This window comes from Nicotiana tabacum, chromosome 16 (assembly GCF_000715075.1).
Source record: "Nicotiana tabacum cultivar K326 chromosome 16, ASM71507v2, whole genome shotgun sequence".
In the NCBI taxonomy this organism is placed as follows: Eukaryota; Viridiplantae; Streptophyta; class Magnoliopsida; order Solanales; family Solanaceae; genus Nicotiana; species Nicotiana tabacum.
In genome coordinates, this window is record NC_134095.1 from 114,538,841 (window position 1) to 114,562,111 (window position 23,271).

At 37.3% G+C, this 23,271-nt stretch overlaps 1 protein-coding gene and 1 non-coding gene across 2 annotated transcripts; both read right to left on the reverse strand.

Moving 5' to 3' along the window:
• Positions 1-552: 552 nt before the first annotated feature.
• Positions 553-4,615, reverse strand: LOC107769063 (uncharacterized). The gene is made up of 5 exons (XM_016588237.2): positions 4,247-4,615; positions 3,133-3,369; positions 1,735-1,818; positions 1,264-1,393; positions 553-1,059 (listed from the first exon to the last, which is right to left on the reverse strand). Exons 1-5 carry the CDS (start codon positions 4,510-4,512, stop codon positions 778-780), a joined length of 999 nt encoding a protein of 332 aa, XP_016443723.1. The 5' UTR covers positions 4,513-4,615; the 3' UTR covers positions 553-777.
• A 14,616-nt stretch (positions 4,616-19,231) lies between these two features.
• On the reverse strand, positions 19,232-19,305 carry TRNAI-AAU (transfer RNA isoleucine (anticodon AAU)). Its single transcript has one exon. It is a non-coding gene; the product is annotated as a tRNA-Ile (tRNA).
• Positions 19,306-23,271: the final 3,966 nt, after the last annotated feature.

Here is a 23,271-nt window from a genome sequence, read left to right on the forward strand (position 1 = left end):
ATCCTGCCGAGAAAGGGAACACTTAGTGATAAAGCTAAAGAAATGGCTGAATTAAGAATGGAAGAAAAATAACCACATGCTTTAGTTTTTCTAGAATCCTAATTTGATGTTAAAGATAAATATTTAGTATTGGAGTGAAGAGGGGGCACAGCATCAGGTAGGCTACGCGAGGATAAAAAGGGGGAGGAAGGAGGTAGACTAAAGAGAGAAGCATACAAATAGTCAATTGTGCATTAGTAGTGCTTTTATGAAATTTTTCTTTAAGAAAGTGATTTTGCAGTTCTGGCTCGTAAGTTCACATTTACAGCAAAGAATATTTATACATGTAGACGTGCAAGACATGTCTCTACTTATAGTATCGAAAAGAAAAACTTTTTGCCCATCAACTTAAATTCAAAATGGCTTTAATTTCTCAAGAAAAACAAACACTCAAGAACGGTTTGGAATTAGTATTATTATAACTGCAGCTGATTTGTGAAAAAGAGACTAGTCTTTTCTTTTGAAGGATTCTTGAGGCAAAAATGAGACTGTTAAGTTAGTCCCCATAGCAATCAAAAAAAGGATGCAGAGCAACTATAACGAAAACACAGCCTTTTTCTCCCTTGGGAAGCTTACAAAATGGCATACCCAAGCGGAAAAACAAGTTAATCCTTCTAACCGAGCAATAGAGACATACTACTTCTAGCCCTTGTAGATCAAAAGTTAGCATTTTGTTGATATTATATTTTCTAAAGCTTCTGCATCAAATCTGATATACATGTAGGGGTTTGTTCCTTTTCAGTCTGTCAGGCACTGATCATTCTTGTTTTCTATCATTGTTTCACTCGCTGAATCTTCTTGATCGGAGTATTCATCATCATGGCCAGTGTCTGTACATTCTCCCCCCTTCAAATCTTTGTTATTATCAGTTTGAGAAGTTGAAAGAGTATCTACAAACTCAGCGCATGGCACTATACTCTTTCCAGAAGGTGAATCCGCAGAGCTTAAGTCTTCCTGGTCAGTCCGCAGTCGAGTTTTGACAAGGTAATGTGCCACAGATTTGTAACCAAGACGAATTACCTGGAAACATGTGTATTTTCTTGTGTAAAAATCCCATCTCTTTTTTCTTTTTTGGGATAAGCATTTCAATTTTATTAGCATTGAATGCTTCAACCCCTTAAATCCACTACCCCTAAACCCAAACTTATATGTATAGACTATAGAGAGAGAGAATACCCCTTTCCCAGTGGAATGAATTCAGAATAAAAAGCCAATGAAGGTCACCTTTCTATAAATAGCACCAGTTGGTGCATACCCCTTTTCGCGTCTGCATCGACTGCAATTACAGATTCCTCGGCAGACGGGGCAAATCCAGTTTGGATTTTCATTTGCTTCAATGACATTCTCCCCATACCTACATAATTTAACCCAAAAAAGTTTTCAGAAAATGGGGGATAAATCATCCACTGTGTGAACGACAACTATTCTTGCTTGTGTTCTTATATCATTGGGAATGTATTGCCAGCACCTTCTCATAAGTATGGTTCCAAAAGGAAATTCCATTTTATTTTGTCAAAGACAGTAAACAAGCTTAAGTTTAAAAATCTATGGGAGGATAAAATACTGTAGGCATTAAGATCATCAAAAAATGTACTTTTGAAGTAACAACCATGGTCATATGAATTCAGGACAGAAAATTAGCTAGAAATGAAAATACTGCAGAAGAAAGGCGAAGAGGATTTCATTCGTTATCACCTCATGCACAGGCAATCTCCACAGAACTGTCCTTGAACCAGCTTGCACTTGCTGCACTCAGTGTGTTGACCAAGAGTTTTCTGCCTGCAATTGCATCAAGTATCTCTAGGTTACAATTTAATATCAAGCAATAAAACAAAACAAGAGAAGGTTAGATAGATTCCTGTTGATTGTACAAAGAAGGATGTTATCCTGAAGTTGGCAGCAGAGCTTATTATATATAAATTCTAAGTAAAAGCGAATGCGGAATCAAAGTAACTCTGCAATAATGACGAAGACACCTGTTTGATGTCACTTTAAGACGGGTGTCAATTGTCATCAACAAAATGGTTTCTGCTCTAAATGAATACAACACATTAGGATATCAAAAAATTAAGTTGATATGCAAGCATCTGCGCTACAGATTGCACAGCCGTAAGCAGATACATAATCTCGGAGTTCTACTGCAATATTCAAGCCAGAAGTTCATAAACAATATTATTCACTCTTTAATAAACCATAGGCTTTAAGCTTGCTTCCACATTGGCAAGAAAAGCTTCAGTTATTCACACTAAATGGAGAAGAGATATTTTGATCAGACAAGACAGGTTTGGCAATCTTTGAATTGAGATTCATATCCAGAATTGCCCGGTGATTCAACTTTTACCTGGAAAACTTTCACGAACTTACTATTAGACATTAGTTGAATAAAATCTCCATCCTAAATGTTTTCAGCTTCTCAAACAATGTTGGCTCTTATGATTGTCAGCAGACAATGATTTACTTTTGGAAGCATACGCGAACATCTTATAGAACTACTTAAAATATACACCATCAGATGCAATTTTCAAGACTAGCACGTTGCGCCATACAAAAAAAGACCACGAAATGCCAATTACATTTCTAAAGTTAAGATGCAAACTTCTTTCTATTGGTTTAAATATCACATGCAACAAGATGCTTTAATAATATCACTGAAGGGTGAAGACTGCTGACTTAGGTTATCGTCCATATGAATATAAATAAATTCTCATCCTTCCATAAAGATCGTGATGTTTCATATCAAGACTTGAGTTCATAATTCAAATTTAACATACTATGAAATACCACTTTTAGGAGTTGAAGAGGCATTTAATTATCAGTAGCTCTCTGTTCAAATTCTTTCACAAGAACAAAGAGTACTAAACAAACCAAACGTAGCAATAAGATGCTAGCTGTTCTATTTTTCCCTGAAGCACTACTTCCACGCTTTTATATCCATTCAAACTTCGAATTATCTTCTGTAAAATCGTATCACTCCTTCAAATACATCAAAGATGCAAATTGTTTTCTATGGATTGCATAGAACAGTACCTTTATAAAGAAATAAGCAAAAAAAAAAAAGCAACAAAAACGGATAGTGAGAACAAATGTTTAGACCTGCACTGATGACATGACTTGCCATTATCAGGATCATATATGCGCTGGCCATCTTCATCATAACCGTCAACATAGAGAGTCCAAGCATCCTGGCAATCACCTAAAAGCTTTTCTTGTTCCTCTGTGTAGAATTCGGGGTTTTCACCTTCTGCTATGTTAATCTCCACATCCTCTGTTGGTATCTTCTCCGTCTTGGTCCTACGTTCATTGTAACTAACTGGAGCCTTATCCTTCAACCTAAAAACATTTAAACATCATTCAATAAACAATATTGTTTCAGGATTGGGAAAAGAGAGACCAAGAAATATTCTGCTGGATGGAAAATCAACACCCTCTAACACAAGAAAACACCAAATGAGATATTGAACACAAACCAATATATCCACCTTAATCAGGTCTCATTAGCAAAACCTTTTTCTTTAAGCTGCGTTTAGTGTGGCATAATTATTTTTCACCAGTTGGTTGGTTAAAGCTGTTTTCAACCGCAAGAAAATGGCAAAGGGTACACATATTTCAACCAGTTTCTTTTCACCAACACATCAAAAATTGTCGCCAACTTTTGATACTCCAAACTGTCACCAACATCTATGCTCATAACACATTTCTCACCTTCTGGAGGTAAGATTTGTTATCTACTTTTATTCAGAGTCAAATACCATAATATCTATAAACAAACATTTTTTCTGCATAACTTTTCTTATTAAAAAGAATTGATGTCTAGAGGTGGAGCTAGGAAGCTTATAGGTTCGGGACTCTAATCATTTTAAAGTTACTGGATTCTAAATTAATAACTTATATATATTTAATGAATTTTTAAGACAAATACAAAATTCGAATTAAAGCTACTGTGGGTTAGCTGAACCCGCTCCTGGCACTCTGGCTCCGCCCCTTATTATGTCCAACATAACACAATAGGAACCAGAACATTCTTATCTCTCCTACTTTTTGGAGAATCACAAGGAAGAATGGAAAACCCCGGAAAATGTGATATAAAATGCAAAAGGCTAAGTAGAGAAAAACGCCATAGAATAAAGTCAAGATAGACATAGAAACGACAAAATGCAAAGCAACAGATTTAATTAGTTTTGGGGAGAAAGTTTTAATTGGACGTAACCTAAAAGAGCGGCGAGGTGGGTCAGTTGACAATGGCTGGCGGTTGCTTCGGGGAGTGGGTTTCGGTGATAGTTTCTTGGAAAGGGCATTTGCAGTATTGATCTTCTTCGAAAGTTCGAGAATGCCCAGTTTCTGCATTCTCTCCTTGTTCTCTCTGATTCTCTCAGCTCTTTGCTTCTCATACTCTGCTGCTCCATCAATGACGTTGTTGGGACCTTGTTCTTCTACTTCTTTGGCTGCCCCTCTCTTGCTTAGCGCCTTCACCATTGTTAGCGATTTTGGGTCTTACCTTTTTTGTATGACTGAGAGAAAGAGGGGGATTTTCTTGTCTTGTCTTGGACCAAAGAAGAGGGTACGATGGGAACAGTGATCGGTGAATGGTTAAATAGCACGCCTGCATCTGTTATAGAAAACAGCTCAGCATGGCGCGTCATTTCAAAAATATTTCCATTGCTCCCTCCATTTTGAATTTCCTTTTCTTGTCTTTTCCCTTTTGGAGAGAAGGAGGGAAAAGGTACGGTCCGAAACTAAGTGGGCGTTTGGACATAAGAATTGTAACATTCTAGAATAAAGTGAATTTTTTTTTCAAGTAAAAATAGTATTTAAAAGTTAGAGTTAGTGTTTGGACATGAATACAATTTTGGGTTGTTTTTAAATTTTTGCGAGTGATTTGAAATAAAAAAATTTGAAAAACAACCTTTTGAAGTTTTTCAAAATTTCAAAAAAATTCGAAATTCATCTTAAAATGAAAATTGAAAATTTCAAGGCCAAACACCGATTTCAAAAAAAAAGTAAAAAATTTTGTATGGCCAAACGGCCCCTAAAGTAACATGAAAATTTAGCAAAAGAACCAAAATACTATGTGAATTACTTGTCATGAAACAATCTCATGGCATTTATTGTTCGCTTTAGACCTAGGTTTGCACGGATTTATCTTTCGAGCCAAAATTTTATTGTTCGCTATGTCACCTCGAGCCCCAAAAGCACGTGTATCATGTGATTGTGCCATGCCTTATAAAGTTCTTCACACCCCTTCTTCAAAAGTTTGCCAACCTAGAAGCTTGTCAGTCCTGCTTGACCCGCTCTCATCAGCTCACCCTCCGTCATATGCATCACATTCACCCCTCCTTGGGACTCAGCGTCCTCACTGAGGTTTTCCCCACCGCCTTCTCAAAGATGTGGGATCCACCTAAATTTAGTTGGTCGTTGAGGTTTGCCTCACCATCGTATTGAGGGAGATTCGACTTTGATACCATATTTGTTATAAACCACGCCCATGGCATGTATTGTCTCTCTAGGCTTAGGCCCGCACGGATTTTTCTTTTGGGGTACGCCACCCTAGCCTAAAAGCACGCTTACCATGTAAACTTGTGTCATGCCTTATAAAGTTCTTTAGTTTCCTCTCCCATTCCGATGTGGGATTCGCCTAAGGTGATCGACATGTGCACCCTTCTTCAGAAGCTCGCCAGCCTAGAAGCATGACAATCCTGCGTGACCTAACCTTATAAACTCGTTCTCTATCATTTCTGACATAAGTCATAGTGTTATTGAATAAATAACAGATGGTAATGAAAAAATATATTACTGGTTATAAATTTGATGAACGGCATACTGAATTTTTATTTCTAAAATCATTAAAGAAATTTGTGGTTTATATGGACCTTCTAAAAAGTTATTACCATTACTTTACATAATGCCTCAAGCAACACTAGTGCAGTGAGAACTTCAAATCTAGTTTTACTCTCTACCCTATCTTGATATTTCTCATATTAGGTTATGTTGATATTGTTGTTTGTATTTTATACTCTTAGATAAGTTTGTAGAGTATACACAAAGGCAATTTAGGGAGGTCCTAGGGGGCTCGAGTGAGTTTTGATGATTTTGGAGCATTTTAGATTGAGCTGCATGTTAGTTTTCTGGGGCATAACAGTGCATCGCGATCGCAGAGCTATGTCTCACGATTGCAAAGAGTAAATGGGTGTTGGGGGTGTGCATCACAATCACGTGTATGAGTATCACGATTGCTAGAGGAACTAGGTCAGGAGAGGTAAAGTGAATCGTGACCGTGTTGGTATGGTCTACGATCGCGTAAGAGGTGCTGGTTGAACATCATGGCCGCATGAGGGGCAGACGCAATCACGTATACGGAATCTGGACTGAGTTATTTTTATACATCACGATCATGTGGGTGGTAGTTGTGATCGCGATCACGAAGAAGGATTTTGGTGTTAGGGGTATTCTATATCCAGATTTCGTGACTGAGCTTATTTTTACTGTTTTTGAGTTTTGGAGAGCGGATCAAGGTGATTTTGAAATTTCACCTAAATCATAAACATAAGTGTTTATAACTTGGTTTTGATTATATATCATGAATACCCATGAATTATCACATAAATTAAGGTTTAAAAAGTAGAAAATGAGTTTTGACTTAAAACTTAGGATAATGTATTTTGAGATTTGAATATCGATTTGGACTTAGATTTAAAAACTAGTCACATATTTAGACTCGTGGTGTTATGAATCAAGTGGATTCGGCCTTGGATTTGGGTTTTGACGATGTAAACCCAGGTTGATTTTTGAAGAATTAACCCAAATAGCCGCCCATTTAATCTCTCAAATTAAAAATAGTCGGAAGATGTATAATATATGTATAATTATATATAATAAATGCATAATCTATGTATACCGGCTAGAAAAAATAAACATCGAATCTGACCGGCTATTTGTGGAATAATCCCTTGATGTTTTGGGATTTCTTCAAAGATTGAAGCTTTATTAATTGGGGTTGCTTCTTTTATTATTATTATTTAACATTACAAATAATATTTGGCTAGGTTTTGGGTAATTGGAGGTCAAGAACAAGGGAAAAGGCATGATTTAGGGTTGAAGACTAACTTGGAGAATATAAGTATCTTGCTTAACCTTAATTTAAGAGAATATTTTTTTAAAATAAAATTATTTGCTATATTCTACGTGTTTGGAATAATGTATATGTGAGTTGATGAGCTCATATGCATGCATCAAGGTTATATCATACTCTAGGTGCATTTTAGGCTTTGTTATGCTTTATTTTGGTACATGCTCTACTTGTGATATCTTTAATTGATTTTATGACTATTTGAGATTTCTTATTCATGTTAGAGATCATGTTTAAAATTTTGATTCTTTATTTGGACATGATGGATTATATATAAGAGTTGTAGTCATACATTATACATATGCATAGAGATCATCCCGTGTACACATATATACATCCCTGCATGGTTATTTTTCTGTCCATGTGTATTATACTTGGTTATCGCTTATTCATATGCATTATATCTTTGCATATGGTTCTCTTATATGGACTGCGATTATAACACGTGAGTTATCTGTGTAGTTGAGATAATTATGGCATGATAGTTTATGCTACACGATTAATGTGATATTAATATTATAATATATAATGGTTTATGCCATGCGGTTATTGTGATTGATAAGTTATTATACGATTGATTTCTGTTTTGGTGCTTGAATATGGATCTGTCCCTCTGGAGTCAGGTGATTACCCATGTAACATTAGGCCCCGTGAGTGCCAGTGATACACGTGTTGTGTTGGAGTATGTGGGATGTGTTTGATCATGTTAGAGCACATGGGATTTACTGGATATTGGTTATGGTTGAGTCTTGAGAATACATTGACATCCGAGACTAATGTAGAAGCATTCAAACATATCATCAACATATGCATATTCATCATTTTATATATGCATGTGTCTTGTTGGTGGTTGACAGAGAGTTTCAGAATGTCATATATTATGATGAGTCTACATCATGCATAGAAATTTTAAACACATGTAGGAGCATTCATATAAATGTTATTTGAGAATTAACGTAAAATTGGGTCTTTATCATTCATTGACACACTACATTCATGTAAAAGTAGTCGAGTTAATGATACTTGGTGCTTATCTCCTTTATGGGCGAATTATGTGTATTTGTATATACTTTTGACTTGGTTATTTGGAAAAGTATGCTATTCTATTATTTGATTGTACACTTTATTATTAATATTAGATGTTCCTTGTCTATTTTTCTGTTATTTATGTACTTTTGAGTTGCACAAATTATATAAAATGAGTATTTTTTTACTAAACCTCGTCACTATTTGTTGAGGTTAATCTTGATACTTACTGAGTATATCAGGTCGGTTGTACTCATACTATACTTTTGCACCTTCATGCAGATTTTGGGGCTGAGCTATTGTGGAAGTCGAAGGATGGCATTGAAGATGTACTAGCGTTCCAGTTGCAAGCTATCATTTTATCTTAGGACTTGTAATTATGTTTATGCATATTCCAAACAAATGATGTATTTTCTTCATATTAGCATTGTGATCCTAATCTTAGTTGATCATGACTTGTATTACTACTTTTTGTGATAGTTGTATTAATTTCTGCATTCTTATTTTATTATTGATTTGATAATCTTCAGTTCGAGCTGTGTTATATATTGTATTACCTAGCGAGTTAGATTAGGTGCTATCATGATTTAGTGAAATTTGAGTTGTGATAATTTTTTCAACCAAAGAATTTTCTATGCAACCAGAGGTCGGGGTAAAGGGCAGGGCTAGAGCCTAGAATAGAGCACGTGTGGCAGCACCTGTATTTACTCATGCTCGTGCTAGAGGCTAGAGCGACATCAGTTGAGCCATAGATAGCTCTAGATGGTGAGCAGATTCTAGTTCAAGATGAGCCGGTAGGACCAGCTCAGGTCCCCGAGAGGTTTATTGATACCCTAATGCTTTAGGACACTTTGGTTTGTACGGTTGTATTAACTGAGAGCATGGCACAGGCGGGTGTACTTCCTATGGCACCGGTTACTTCCTATCTGGGGCAGGAGCTTATATCCCTGCTACCCACATTCCAAAGCAGATGGTTCATGGATTTCAAACTCCAGGAGTTCTACCAGCAAGTGTAACTTAGCCTACTACTACAACATGGCCCGATGATAGGCCCATTATGTCAGTAGATGAGAAGAAGAGGATGGATAGGTTTCAGAAATTTCAGCCCCCACACTTTGAGGGTGGTCCTTCAGAGGATGCCCATGATTTCTTGGGTATGAGTCACAATATTTTACATGATTTGGGATTTGTGAAGTCCAATGGACTTGATTTCACTACTTTTAAGCTGAGAGGGCCAGCCAAGAAATGGTGGCAAATGTACGAGCAGGACAGGCTAACAGGGTCACTCTCTCTATCACGAGTTCAATTTTTTCATTTCTTCGTGGGGATGTTTATCCCACCTAATAGGAGAGATGATCTCCATAGATAGTTTGAGCATTTGGTTAATGATAGCATATAATTGACCTAGTATGAGATGAGGTTCACAGAGTTAACACATTATGCAACTTTTTGATTTTCATTGAGAAGAAGAAGGTGTGGAGGTTCATTGAGGGTCTTCACTTTAGCATCAAGATTGGGATGGTGTGTGAGGTTGAAACAAAGACCATATTTCATCAGATTTTGGAGATTGCTAGGATATTGAAGCGCATCCATATGTAGGGCAGGGAGGAGCGCGAGGTCAAAAAGCCTCGTAATACTGGAGGATTCAATGGTGTCTCATCTGGAGGAAAGAGATATTATGATAGAGGATATCATGCTAGACCAGTTCAGCCAGCACTCCAGATATCCCGCGACACCTCATTCTGTCATGGTGCTCATTCAGGACAATTGCTATATAATGCCTCTTCAACCTGTGGTCCTTGCAACACACTCCAGGAAGGGTCAGATCAGTGGTTATCTATCATGACCCAAAATCTCAACCAATAAGTTGTGATGGTGCCTAATATCATTTGCTAGGTAAGGCAACACTTAACAATAATAATAGAAGCAAAACATAACATTTAATATCATAATATCATAAATAAAGAGTGAACGCTCCTAGGTCAATATAATAAGCCTAAAATCATCACAACCGTCTACACAACTTCCAAAGATTGGTGTCACTACATGCATAAGCTCTAAACGGATATGTAACACTACATCGAGTCTTCCAAGTATCCAAGCTAAGCACCCTTCGGGACTCTGATGGTACCAATGCCTGAATTTACACAAGAAGTATAAAAGTGTAGTATGAGTACAACTGATCCAATGTGCTTAGTAAGTTTCGAGCCTAACTCCGATTAGGTAGTGACAAGGCTAATCCTAGACACCCACTATATAAACCTATGTAGTTAACATATAAGAGAAATAACAAGAGGAAATATGAGGAATAGTAAAGTGATCAACTAAAAGAAATAACAACCATGTTTCTCAAATAATAAAACTAAAACTTTCTCAACAACTCAAATCCAAGAGGATTAGATGATCTCTATGAAACAACATAGCAGAATCTACTCCGCATAATAAAAGGAATGAGTAAAAGATATAATAGCACGACAACACCCTTCTCCCTGTCTCCTAAGCGAGTCTCTCAATGAACCTCCTCACTCTTTCTTTCTTTCTCTCTCTCTCTCTCTCTCTCTCTCTATATATATATATATATATATATATATATATATATATATATATATATATATATATTATTCCTAATAAAACACGAAAACACCATTCGTGTAATAATAATGTAAAGAAGCACGGAAACACCATTCATGCATAAGTCACTCTTCCTCAAAAGCCTAGAAACACCCTTCGTGCAATCCACTCTTCCTTACCAAGCACATATAAAATAGTACCAAGCAAGGTAGGAAGCATAAATAACATCAAGAAGAGTTTGGCATGGATTTTAGCTGAGGGGAGACTTTGGCTATGGATGTTCAGTTCTTGGCTAATAAATTTGTGGGATTGGATATTTCTAAGTCTAGTAGAGTTCTCGCTTGTGTTGTTGCGCTAGTCGTCACATTAAGGCTCTCTAGTATGATGATCCCCATTTGTTAGTACTTAAGGTGGTTATTGTAGATGATGGTGTTATGCGGCTTCAAGGTCGGATTTGTGTTCCAAATGTTGATGGCTTGAGGGAGTTGATACTTCAGGAGGCTCATAGTTCGCAGTATTATATTCATACAGGTGCTATGAAGATGTATCACGCCTTGAATCAACATTATTAGTGGCGGAGGATGAAGAAGCACATTGTTGGGCATGTTTTACAGTGCTTGAGTTGCCAGCAAGTTAAGTACGAACATCAGAAACCGGGTGGTTTGACTCAGAAGATAGTTATACCAGAGTGGATGTGAGGGCGTACCGTAATTTACTTTGTAGTAGGATTACCACATTTCTTGAGGAAGTTTGATTTTATTTGGCTCATTGTGGATATGTTGACTACGTCCCCCCACTTTATACCAATATTGATTACTTATACTCAGAGAGGTCGGCCCAAATTTACATTTGACAGGTGGATAGTTTGCTTGATGTTCCTATTTCTATCATTCTAAACTGTGGCACTCAGTTCACATCTCACTTTTAGAGTAGTACAGTGGTATTTAGGTACACAGGTCGAACATAGTATACATTTTCACCCACAAACGAATGGTCAATTCGAGTGGACTATTGAGATTCTTGAGGATATGTTGCAGGCTTGCCTGATTTATTTTGGGGGTCATTGAGATTGATTCTTACCTTTGGTAGAGTTTTCTTACAATAATAGTTATCAATCCAGCATTTAGATGGCACTATATGAGGCTTTATATGGTAGACAGTGTCGTTCTCCTATTAGTTGATTTAAGACTGTGAGGCTAGATTGTTATGTACTGACTTAGTTCGTGATACGTTGGAAAAGGTAAAGTTGATTAAAGAATGACTTCGGACAGCTCAAAGTCGGCAGAAGAGTTATGCAGAGAAGAAGGTTCGTGATGTGGCATTTATGGAGGCTGAGAATGTACTTTTGAAAGTTTATCCATGAAGGGTGTGATGAGATTTAGGAAGAAAGGCAAGTTAATTTCGAGGTTAATTTATTGGTCTATTTGAGGTACTGGAGAGAGTTGGTGAGGTTGCTTAAGGCTTACTTTATCTCCTAGTCATTCAAGAGTCTATCCGGTATTTTATGTTTTTATGCATCAGAGGTATAATGAAGATAAGTTGCATGTTTTGGACTTCAGCATAGTGCACCTAGATAAGAATTGGGCCTATGAAGAAGAGCCAGTAGCTATCTTGGACAGATAGGTTCAGAAGTTGAGGTCAAAGGAGATTGCGTCGGTGAAGGTGTTTGGAAAGGACAACCGAACAAGGAGGCTACTTAGGAGAGGGAGTCAGATATGCGGAGCAGATATCTACACCATTTCAGCACTTCAGGTATGTTTCTAACCCGTTGGAGGGTGAGTGTTTGTTTAATAGGTAAAGAACATAATGACATAATTGATCGTTTTGAGTATTAGAACCCATGTTTCCCTATTTGAAACTTTTCGTAGGTGGGTTTGATGTTATATGGCATTCGGGTATGGGTGGTTTGGTTTTCATGAGGTTCGAGAGTGAGTTGGAATACTTAGTCTCAATTTGGAAACCTTAAGATTGTAAGAGTTGACCAAGGTTTGACTTTTGGGCAAACAACCTCGAAATCAGGATTTGAAGGTTCCTATAGGTTTGTATGATATTTTGAACTTGGGCGTATGTTAGGATTTGTTTTGGAGGTTCCTAGGTGGATTTGGTACCATTTATCGAAAGTTGGCATTAGAAGGATTTTGGAGTTTATAAATTTGACCAATAGTTAACTTTGATATTATCGGACTCCGATTAGTGTTCCAGGGCTATGGATAGATTTGTGTAGCTAAATTGAACTTGTGTGCAAAGTTTGATTAAGATCCGAGATGTCTAGGTATGAATCGGACGCTTGGTGAGTACTCCGCCTTACTATTTCATGATAAATTATACGTTGATGATTTCCCATGCAACCTATGAGGAATAGTGTGAGGAAGTTTGCCGTGCAAAATTCAATTAAAAAATAAAGTTGTTTGTCCATGTCTGTATATCATTATTTTATGTTTGAAAGATAGTAAATTACTAACCTTTTATATTTTTATTTTCGTCAGTATATTATCGTTACGTTCTTTATGACAAACTACTTTCAATCGACTCATTATGATAGCACCTTCATCGTGAGCTTTGCTATATAACAATCATATGCGTATGGTCAACAGATTTGTGTTTCCCATATCGTGCTAGCTAGTTTATGTGCTCAATAGCTACAAGTATACGTATATTTCACTCAAATAAATTAATATCAAGAATTTGTTAGTTTTTCCAACAATTATGGTGATGTATGGGAGAGGTAAGCAATGATGCAACTCTCCTTAGTGAGATAAGCAATGATGCAATGAGTGGTAGGTGAGATGGTAGTATTGCAAATTGATCCTTCTTGGTAGGTGAGATTTGCACTTTTGGTCCTTATCTCAAAACTATAAATACCCCCTTCCATTTCATTGTATAACACAACAAAAAAAAACTCAAGAAGAAAGAGTTTGAGAGGGAGAGAGATATAGTTCCTTTAGGAATGTTTCCTAACAGGGGAGTGACAAAATAGTGAGTAGAATACTAGTCGGGTATTTTTCGGGAAACACTTTTGTGTGCGCCACTATTTTGGGTAGAGCTCAGGAATTGTTGTACCTCCAAATTATTGGGGAAGTCTCTCTTTGTATGCCTGCTAAATGTTTTAGTGGAAGTTGGTGTCGGATTTGTGGACGTAGCCTAAACGTTTTAGGTGAACCACGTTAAATATTGTGTCATTTATTTTTGGTTTCGTTGATCATTTATTTTATTCCGCTGTGCAGTAGTGTTTAGTGCCACCGGGTCCTAACAAGTGGCATCAGAGCTTTGGTTAGAGTACTATTCATACGTACGGTACTATTCATACGTACGAGACTATTCATCCATACGGGCACTATTCATATCCACGGTTACTATTCACCATCGGAATTTTTTTTAGATTGCAGAAGTCTGTCAAATTCTGATCTAAATGGAGGCGAGGACAAGCAAGATGGTCAACCTGAATGGCACAAATTATCACTTATGGAGAAACAAGATGAAGGATCTCCTGTTCGTGACAAAGATGCACCTGCCGGTGTTCAGTTCTCAGAAACCTGAAGATAAGTCAGACGAGGACTGGGAATTTGAGCACAACCAAGTGTGCGGCTACATACGGCAATTTGTTGAAGACAATGTGTACAACCACATTTCTGGTGTGACACATGCAAGGTCGTTATGGGACAAGCTCGAAGAGTTGTATGCCTCTAAAACAGGTAACAACAAATTATTTTACTTGACAAAATTAATGCAAGTAAAATATGTAGAAGGGACAACTGTGGCAGATCACCTTAATGAAATACAAGGGATTGTCGACCAGTTGTCGGGAATGGGCATAAAGTTCGATGACGAGGTACTTGCTCTTATGGTGCTGGCAACACTCCCAGAGTCATGGGAAACCTTGAAGGTTTCAATCACCAATTCTGCACCCAACGGTGTGGTAAACATGGAGACAGTCAAGAGTGGCATTCTGAATGAAGAAATGAGACGCCGATCACAAGGAACATCTTCTTCACAGTCAGAGGTGTTGGCTGTTACGACCAGGGGGAGAAGTCAAAATAAGAGCCAGAGTAACAGAGATAAGAGCAGAGGTAAATCCAATAAATTTGCAAATGTTGAGTGCCATTACTGCAAAAAGAAGGGGCATATCAAAAGATTTTGCCGACAGTTCCAGAATGACCAGAAGAAGAACAAAGGCAAAAAGGTGAAGCCCGAAGAAAGCAGTGATGATGAAACGAACTCCTTTGGTGAGTTCAACGTTGTCTACGATGACGACATTATCAATCTGACAACCCAAGAGATGACCTGGGTGATTGATAGTGGGGCTACCATTCATGCGACGCCACGGAGAGAACTCTTCTCATCTTACACACCTGGAGACTTTGGTCGTGTAAAGATGGGAAATGCCAATTTCTCAACAGTTGTAGGCAAATGTGATGTTTGCCTAGAGACCATGAATGGGATGAAGCTACTTTTAAGAGATGTTAGGCATGTTCCAGATATGCGCCTGAATCTGATCTCCGTAGACAAGCTCGATGAGGAAGGTTACTGCAATACCTTCCATAATGGCCAATGGAAGCTCACGAAGGGCTCATTGGTGGTGGCGCGGGGCACGAAGCAGTCAAAGTTGTACGTGACCCAGGCGAGCATCTCCCAACAAGTTATAAATGTTGCGGAGAATGATAGCAATATCAAGTTGTGGCATAGACGTCTTGGCCACATGAGTGAGAAGTCAATGGCGCGTTTGGTAAAGAAGAACGCCTTACCAGGTCTAAACCAGATCCAGTTGAAGAAATGTGTTGAATGTTTAGCTGGGAAACAAAACAGAGTTTCGTTCAAAAGATTCTCTCCTTCCAGAAGGCAAAATGTGTTGGATCTGGTACACTCAAATGTATGTGGGCCTTTCAAGAAGTCCCTCGGTGGTGCCCGATATTTCGTGACCTTTATTGATGATCATTCACGAAAGACATGGGTATACACGCTGAAGACCAAGGATCAAGTGTTTCAAGTTTTCAAACAGTTTCTGACCTTGGTGGAAAGAGAGACTGGTAAGAAGTTGAAGTGCATCCGGACAGACAATGGCGGTGAATACCAGGGTCAATTTGATGCTTACTGTAAAGAGCATGGTATTCGACATCAGTTCACACCTCCTAAAACTCCCCAGTTGAATGGCTTGGCTGAGAGGATGAACAGAACTTTGATCGAGAGAACCAGATGTTTACTCTCTCATTCAAAGTTACCAAAGGCTTTCTGGGGTGAAGCTCTAGTTACAGCAGCCTATGTGCTGAACCATTCACCCTGTGTCCCTCTTCAGTACGAGGCTCCAGAAAAGATTTGGTCAGGAAGAGATATCTCTTATGATCAATTACGGGTATTTGGCTGCAAAGCCTATGTCCATGTTCCGAAAGATGAAAGGAGCAAACTTGATGTCAAGACAAGGGAGTGTGTATTCATCGGCTATGGTCAAGACATGCTTGGCTATAAGTTCTATGATCCGGTGCAGAAGAATCTCGTCAGGAGTCGAGATGTCGTGTTCGTTGAGGACCAAACAATTGAAGACATTGACAAAGTAGAGAAGTCCACTGATGATTCTGCTGAGTTTGAGTTGCCTCCAACAGTGGTGCCGAGACAAGTTGGAGATGATGTTCAGGATAATCAACCTGAAGCCCCTGATCTTCCTAATTAAGATGAACCAGCAGATACTGAAGGTAACGAGGACAATGGTGATGATGATGCAGACGAGGAGGATCAACCTCAACCACCAATCCTCAATAACCCTCCTTATCACACAAGATCTGGAAGAGTTGTGCAACAGTCTACCAGATATTCTCCACATGAGTATGTGTTACTCACTGACGGGGGAGAACCCGACAGCTTTGAAGAAGCTATTGATGATGAACATAAGGAGAAGTGGATAGAAGCCATGCAAGACGAGATGAAATCCTTGCATGAGAACAAGACGTTTGAGCTGGTGAAGTTGCCGAAAGGCAAGAGAGCTTTGAAGAATAAGTGGGTGTTCAAGATGAAGCATGATGAACACAATTCCCTTCCGAGATTCAAAGCAAGATTGGTCGTCAAAGGTTTCAATCAAAGGAAAGGCATTGACTTTGATGAAATATTCTCACCAGTTGTGAAAATGACCTCAATACGCACGGTGCTGGGATTAACAGCAAGCCTCAACCTGGAGGTTGAGCAGATGGATGTAAAAACCGCCTTCCTACATGGTGATTTGGAAGAGGAGATATACATGGAGCAACCAGACGGTTTCCAGCAAAAGGGGAAAGAGGACTGCATTTGTAGATTGAGGAAAAGCCTCTATGGCTTAAAACAGGCACCAAGGCAGTGGTACAAGAAGTTCGAGTCGGTGATGGGGCAACACGGCTACAAGAAGACAACTTCAGACCATTGTGTGTTCGCTCAGAAGTTTTCTGACGATGATTTCATCATCCTATTGCTCTATGTGGATGATATGTTGATTGTTGGCCGGAATGTTTCCAGAATTAATAGCTTAAAAGAACAGCTAAGCAAGTTCTTCGCCATGAAAGACTTGGGGCCAGCAAAACAGATCCTTGGGATGAGGATTATGCGAGACCGAGAAGCCAAGAAGTTATGGTTGTCTCAGGAGAAGTACATCGAGAAGGTACTTCAACGGTTCAACATGGAGAAAACTAAAGCAGTTAGCTGTCCTCTTGCTAACCACTTTAGATTGAGCACCAAGCAAAGCCCGTCAACAGATGATGAGAGAAGAAAGATGGAGCGGATTCCATATGCTTCAGCAGTAGGAAGTTTGATGTATGCCATGGTTTGTACACGGCCAGATATCGCTCACGCTGTAGGAGTGGTAAGTAGATTTCTTTCTAATCCAGGAAAGGAACATTGGGATGCTGTTAAGTGGATTCTCAGGTATCTTCGAGGAACCTCCAAACTATGCTTATGTTTTGGAGAAGACAACCCTGTATTGGTTGGCTATACTGATGCAGATATGGCTGGAGATGTTGATTCTAGAAAATCAACTTCAGGATACTTGATTAACTTTTCAGGGGGAGCTGTGTCATGGCAATCAAAGTTGCAAAAATGTGTTGCATTATCAACTACTGAAGCTGAATTCATCGCAGCAACGGAGGCTTGCAAAGAATTGATATGGATGAAGAAGTTCTTAACTGAACTTGGATTTTCGCAAGACGGTTATCAGTTATTTTGTGATAGTCAAAGTGCTATCCACCTTGCGAAGAATGCCTCATTCCATTCCAGATCCAAACATATTAATGTGAGATATAATTGGATCAGGGATGTGTTGGAGAAGAGGATGTTGCGGCTTGAAAAGATCCATACAGACGAAAATGGATCGGACATGTTGACCAAGACTTTACCGAAAGGGAAGTTTGAGTTCTGTAGAGAAGCTGCAGGGATAGTGGATCCACCATATAGTTGGAAGGGGGAGAATTGTTAGTTTTTCCAACAATTATGGTGATGTATGAGAGAGGTAAGCAATGATGCAACTCTCCTTAGTGAGATAAGCAATGATGCAATGAGTGGTAGGTGAGATGGTAGTATTGCAAATTGATCCTTCTTGGTAGGTGAGATTTGCACTTTTGGTCCCTATCTCAAAACTATAAATACCCCCTTCCATTTCATTGTATAACACACCAAAAAAAACTCAAGAAGAAAGAGTTTGAGAGGGAGAGAGATATAGTTCCTTTAGGAATGTTTCCTAACAGGGGAGTGACAAAATAGTGAGTAGAATACTAGTCGGGTATTTTTCGGGAAACACTTTTGTGTGCGCCACTATTTTGGGTAAAGCTCAGGAATTGTTGTACCTCCAAATTATTGGGGAAGTCTCTCTTTGTATGCCTGCTAAATGTTTTAGTGGAAATTGGTGTCGGATTTGTGGACGTAGCCTAAACGTTTTAGGTGAACCACGTTAAATATTGTGTCATTTATTTTTGGTTTCGTTGATCATTTATTTTATTCCGCTGTGCAGTAGTGTTTAGTGCCACCGGGTCCTAACAAGTGGCATCAGAGCTTTGGTTAGAGTACTATTCATACGTACGGTACTATTCATACGTACGAGAGTTAATTAAATAATCTGAAGCACAAGAAAGTAAATAGATTTACTGAACTAATTAATCTACTTCCACATTTCTTGAACATGAGGAAGTATGGGTTTGTCCACTATATAAAAAGAAAGGAGAACAATTGTTATAACTATAATAATTTTCTTCAATTATTTCTTGAACTAAATCTTCAATGGAGATTCTTAAAATATCAGTTAAGTTCGTCTTCATTGGTAAAAAGATAGGTTTATTGGAAAGAAATTGCAAGTGGTGGAGAAAGAAAAGGGACAAGCTAAGGCTCCAACATGCTTGTCCTAATAGGAACTAATCAACAAAACTTCAGTTTTCTCACGTTAATATACCATACGGAATTGAATCACAGATACTTCTCTCATGAGAGAGAAAAAAGAGAAAAAAGAGAAAAAAGAGAAAAAAGAGAAAATGGCCCATGCAGGTCTCGAACCTGCGACCTTCGCGTTATTAGCACGACGCTCTAACCAACTGAGCTAATGGGCCTTGATGCTATAAAAGAATGGTTTTCTGTTTTATCAACAAAGAGTAAGAATTTAGCCAAACCAAAGGCATACGCCCATAAGCCTTACGAATTCTTGATCTTTTACATTTCAAACATACAAATGAAAAGAGATAATTTTAGAGACTTTTCCTCCGTTTCGCTCCATCACACTAACTTTCTCGCGGTTTACGATATTATACCTTCCTTATTTAATATTTTGTGTAACAATTTTTTTAACATATTTATCATAACATAAGAAATTATGATCGAACTATTTTCCCTTTTAGTATAGTTTTTAATTAAAATTTTAAAATAACAATTATTTCCATCTCCACGACAGTAAAAAAAAATTCCCTTGGATAATGCTCAAACATCATGTCTCGTTTACAAACAATCTAAGATTCATATAAACACATCAACTGCATACTATTACAAATTAAACCTATATAATATTTACAGAAGTTAATATAGAATTGCTAATGCTCAGTAAAACTAAAGTGGTGCAGAATTTGTTTCTCTCCCCAAACAAACAACAAAGGGCTAAACTATATCATAAAAGATTTTCTCTTCTCAATTTAACATTCTCTATCTTTCTTAAATCTTGCCTAATCTTCTGGAATCTCCTATCGCACTCAAGGCACAAAAGAAACCTACTGAAAAGAATACGACATCGGAAAAACCTTCTAACGAGAAATAAAAGAAGGGCATAATCATGTATAGTAATTAATACAAAATTGAAGTCAACTAAATAAACAGCAAATCCATTAAAATAACCTTTTTTTTTCCTCACAGTGCCATGAGATTCCAAGAAAACCAAATGTCAAGCAAATAGTAGGGCGGTGATTGTCCTATAGTGTGTTCTTATATATCACATTCGATGGCAAGTGATGAGAATTGCAAATCGACACTCCACAAGACTTGGGAGTTGCTGTCAGTGGCGGATCCTATTATTAGTCAAGAACTCTTGATCAAGAACAAGAAGTAGACTGTTAGAGAGGAGAAGCAAATGATAGAGAGAAGAAGAAAGACTTGATTGCTTATTCAATCAACTGCACCCCCTTTCGTACACAAGGCTACTATTTATAACTACTTATAACTAACTACCGGATTATACAACTAATAATACTTAATGCTTATGAAATGACTTTGTTAACACTCCTCCTCAAGCTAGGTGTAGTAAAGATTTTAAGTACACCTAGCTTGGAGTCACTACTAGAATTCCTGTAAAAAGCGACCAAAATAGCGACCAAATTTGGTCTATGGGAAAAAGCGACCAAAGTTGGTCGCTAAACTAGCAAAAATAATAAAATAAATTGTGGAAACCAAATAGCGACCAAGGTTGGTCGCTAAAGTAGTCAAAATGTTGACTAGATTGGTCAGACTTGCTTGGTCAAACGTTTACTGAGATTAGCGACCAATATTGGTCACTAAAGTGGGATCCGCTTACAAAATTTTAATAATTATATTATTATTTTGAAAAAACTATAAAATATAAATATATATAATATAAAATTAGCGACCAACGTTGGTCGCTATTTTGGTCAAAATAGTCAACACATATTTGGTACCAAAAATAGCGACCAAGGTTGTTCGCTTTTTGTAAAAACAGAGTTAAAAACGGGTTTCCCCTCCCATTCTCTTATTTTCTTCAAAAAATTCCCCAAACCCTCTCTTCTCTCTCTCACATTCAAACACCCCCCCTCCGTCTCCCTCCAGTAGCGGTGCCACCGACGCCCGCCGGCGGCGGCAGCAGCTCCGTCGGTGTCCTCCACTGCCCAGCTGGTAGGTTTCTCTCTCCTTTATTTATGTTTTTTCGAAATAGACTTATTTTAATTTGTTTAATTCCTTCTAGTTTGAACCCTAAAAATTAATTGTTCTTAGCTAAATTAAATCTATGATAATTTTTAGTAGCTAAAATATTTGGTTTTACCTATTAATTTGGGCAAGAAATAGTTTGAAGAGAAGAAACCCTAAACTTTTAGGGTTTATGATTTTTTCTTGTGAATCGAACTTTTTAGGGTATAAATTGAACTTTTAGTTTAATCTTGATTAGTTTATAGGTAGATATTTAATATAGACACATGATAGTATATATATTTGGATTTTCTCTTAAAGTTCAAGACAATGTTAATGTTTAACGCCTTAAGCGAATCGTTGCGTGGCTCTTGTTTGAGTACAACGAGTCACCCACATAGAGGATAACTAACATTAGCCGTGTAATAATGCTTGAAATAACAATGAGTTAAACTTTTAGGATAAAACTAGCTTAGTTATAAATAGAAATTTTAGGATATGACTTGAAGCTTTTTGGATATGAGTTGAACTTTTAGGATATGACTTGAGCCTTTTAGGTATGAGTTGAAGCTTTAGGATATAAATTAAACCTTTTAGGTATGAGTTGAAGCTTTTAGGATATAAATTGAACTTTTAGTTTAAGTTTAAACTCGTAGGATATGAATATAACTTTTAGGATATAAATTGAACCTTGAATCTTTGTATTGTCTTGATAGTTTAGTTATAAATAGAAATTTTAGGATATGACTTGAAGCTTTTAAGATATGAGTTGAACTTTTAGGATATGACTTGAGCCTTTTAGGTATGAGTTGAAGCTTTAGGATATAAATTGAAGCATTTATGTATAAGTTGAACCTTTAGGATATGACTTGAATTTTTGTGGATATGAATTGAACCTTTTAGGATACGAGTTGAATTTTTAGGATATGAATTGAACCTTTTAGGTATGAGTTGAAGCTTTTAGGATATGACTTGAACTTTTTACGATATGAGTTGAAACTTTTAGGATATGAGTTGAACTTTTAGGAAATAAATTGAACCTTTAGGATATGACTTGAACTTTTAGTTTATGTTTAAACTCATAGAATATGAATATAACTTTAAGTTTTTAGGTTTTGTCCTTGTGAATTGAACTTGTAGGATATAAATTGAAACTTTTAGGATATGAGTTGAATTTTTAGGATATAAATAGAAATTTTAGGATATGACTTGAAGTTTTGTGGATATGAATTGAACCTTTAGGATATAAATTGAACTTTTAGTTTATGTTTAAACTCGTAGGATAAGAATTGATGAACTTTTAGTTTTTAGATTTTGTTCTTGTGAATTGAACTTGTACGATATAAATTGAAGCTTTTATGTATGACTTGAACTTTTTACGATATGAGTTGAAACTTTTAGGATATGAGTTGAACTTTTGTGGATATGAATTGAAGGTTTAGGATATGAATTGAACTTTTAGTTTATGTTTTAGAATTTTAGATTGCCGGACGATTATTAGAAGAGGTTGATGATGTTATTAGACATGCAATAGAACTTCCACCAAGAATAACTAAGACACAGTACCTGGCAAAGTGTGCCTTTAATTGTTCTTCTCATTAGCGACAATGATGATGAGAAGGCAATGGCATGTGTTTCAAATAGTGATGGTGTAGGTAGGAATTTAGTATTTCCTAAGTAGATAAAAGAAGAGCTTATAGAGTAATTCTGTACTTCATTTTCCATGAGGAAAAGAAGTTTAATTGAGAGTGACAAGGTTGATGAAGACGGAATGTATTCCGTTGGTCATGGCAGTTCCCATAGAATGGGGATCATAAGACTCTATGATGACAGAGATTATAGGAAGTTTTGTTCTAAATTTTCTTTCAAGTCTGATCCGTACAAGCTTAATGTGATATTGGTGATATTTCTTCGGATTCAGACAATGATTTGACCGACAAAAGTATGGAAATGCTCTTAAAAAGAATTAAAGGTAAAATCTTTTCAGCATCCTTCTCTACCAAGAAAAATGTTTTACCTTTAATTCTTTTTAAGAGCATTTCCATACTTTTGTCGGTCAAATCATTGTCTGAATCCGAAGAAATATCACCAATATCATATTAAGCTTGTACGGATCAGACTTGGAAGAAAGTTTAGAACAAAACTTCCTATAATCTTTGTCATCATAGAGTCTT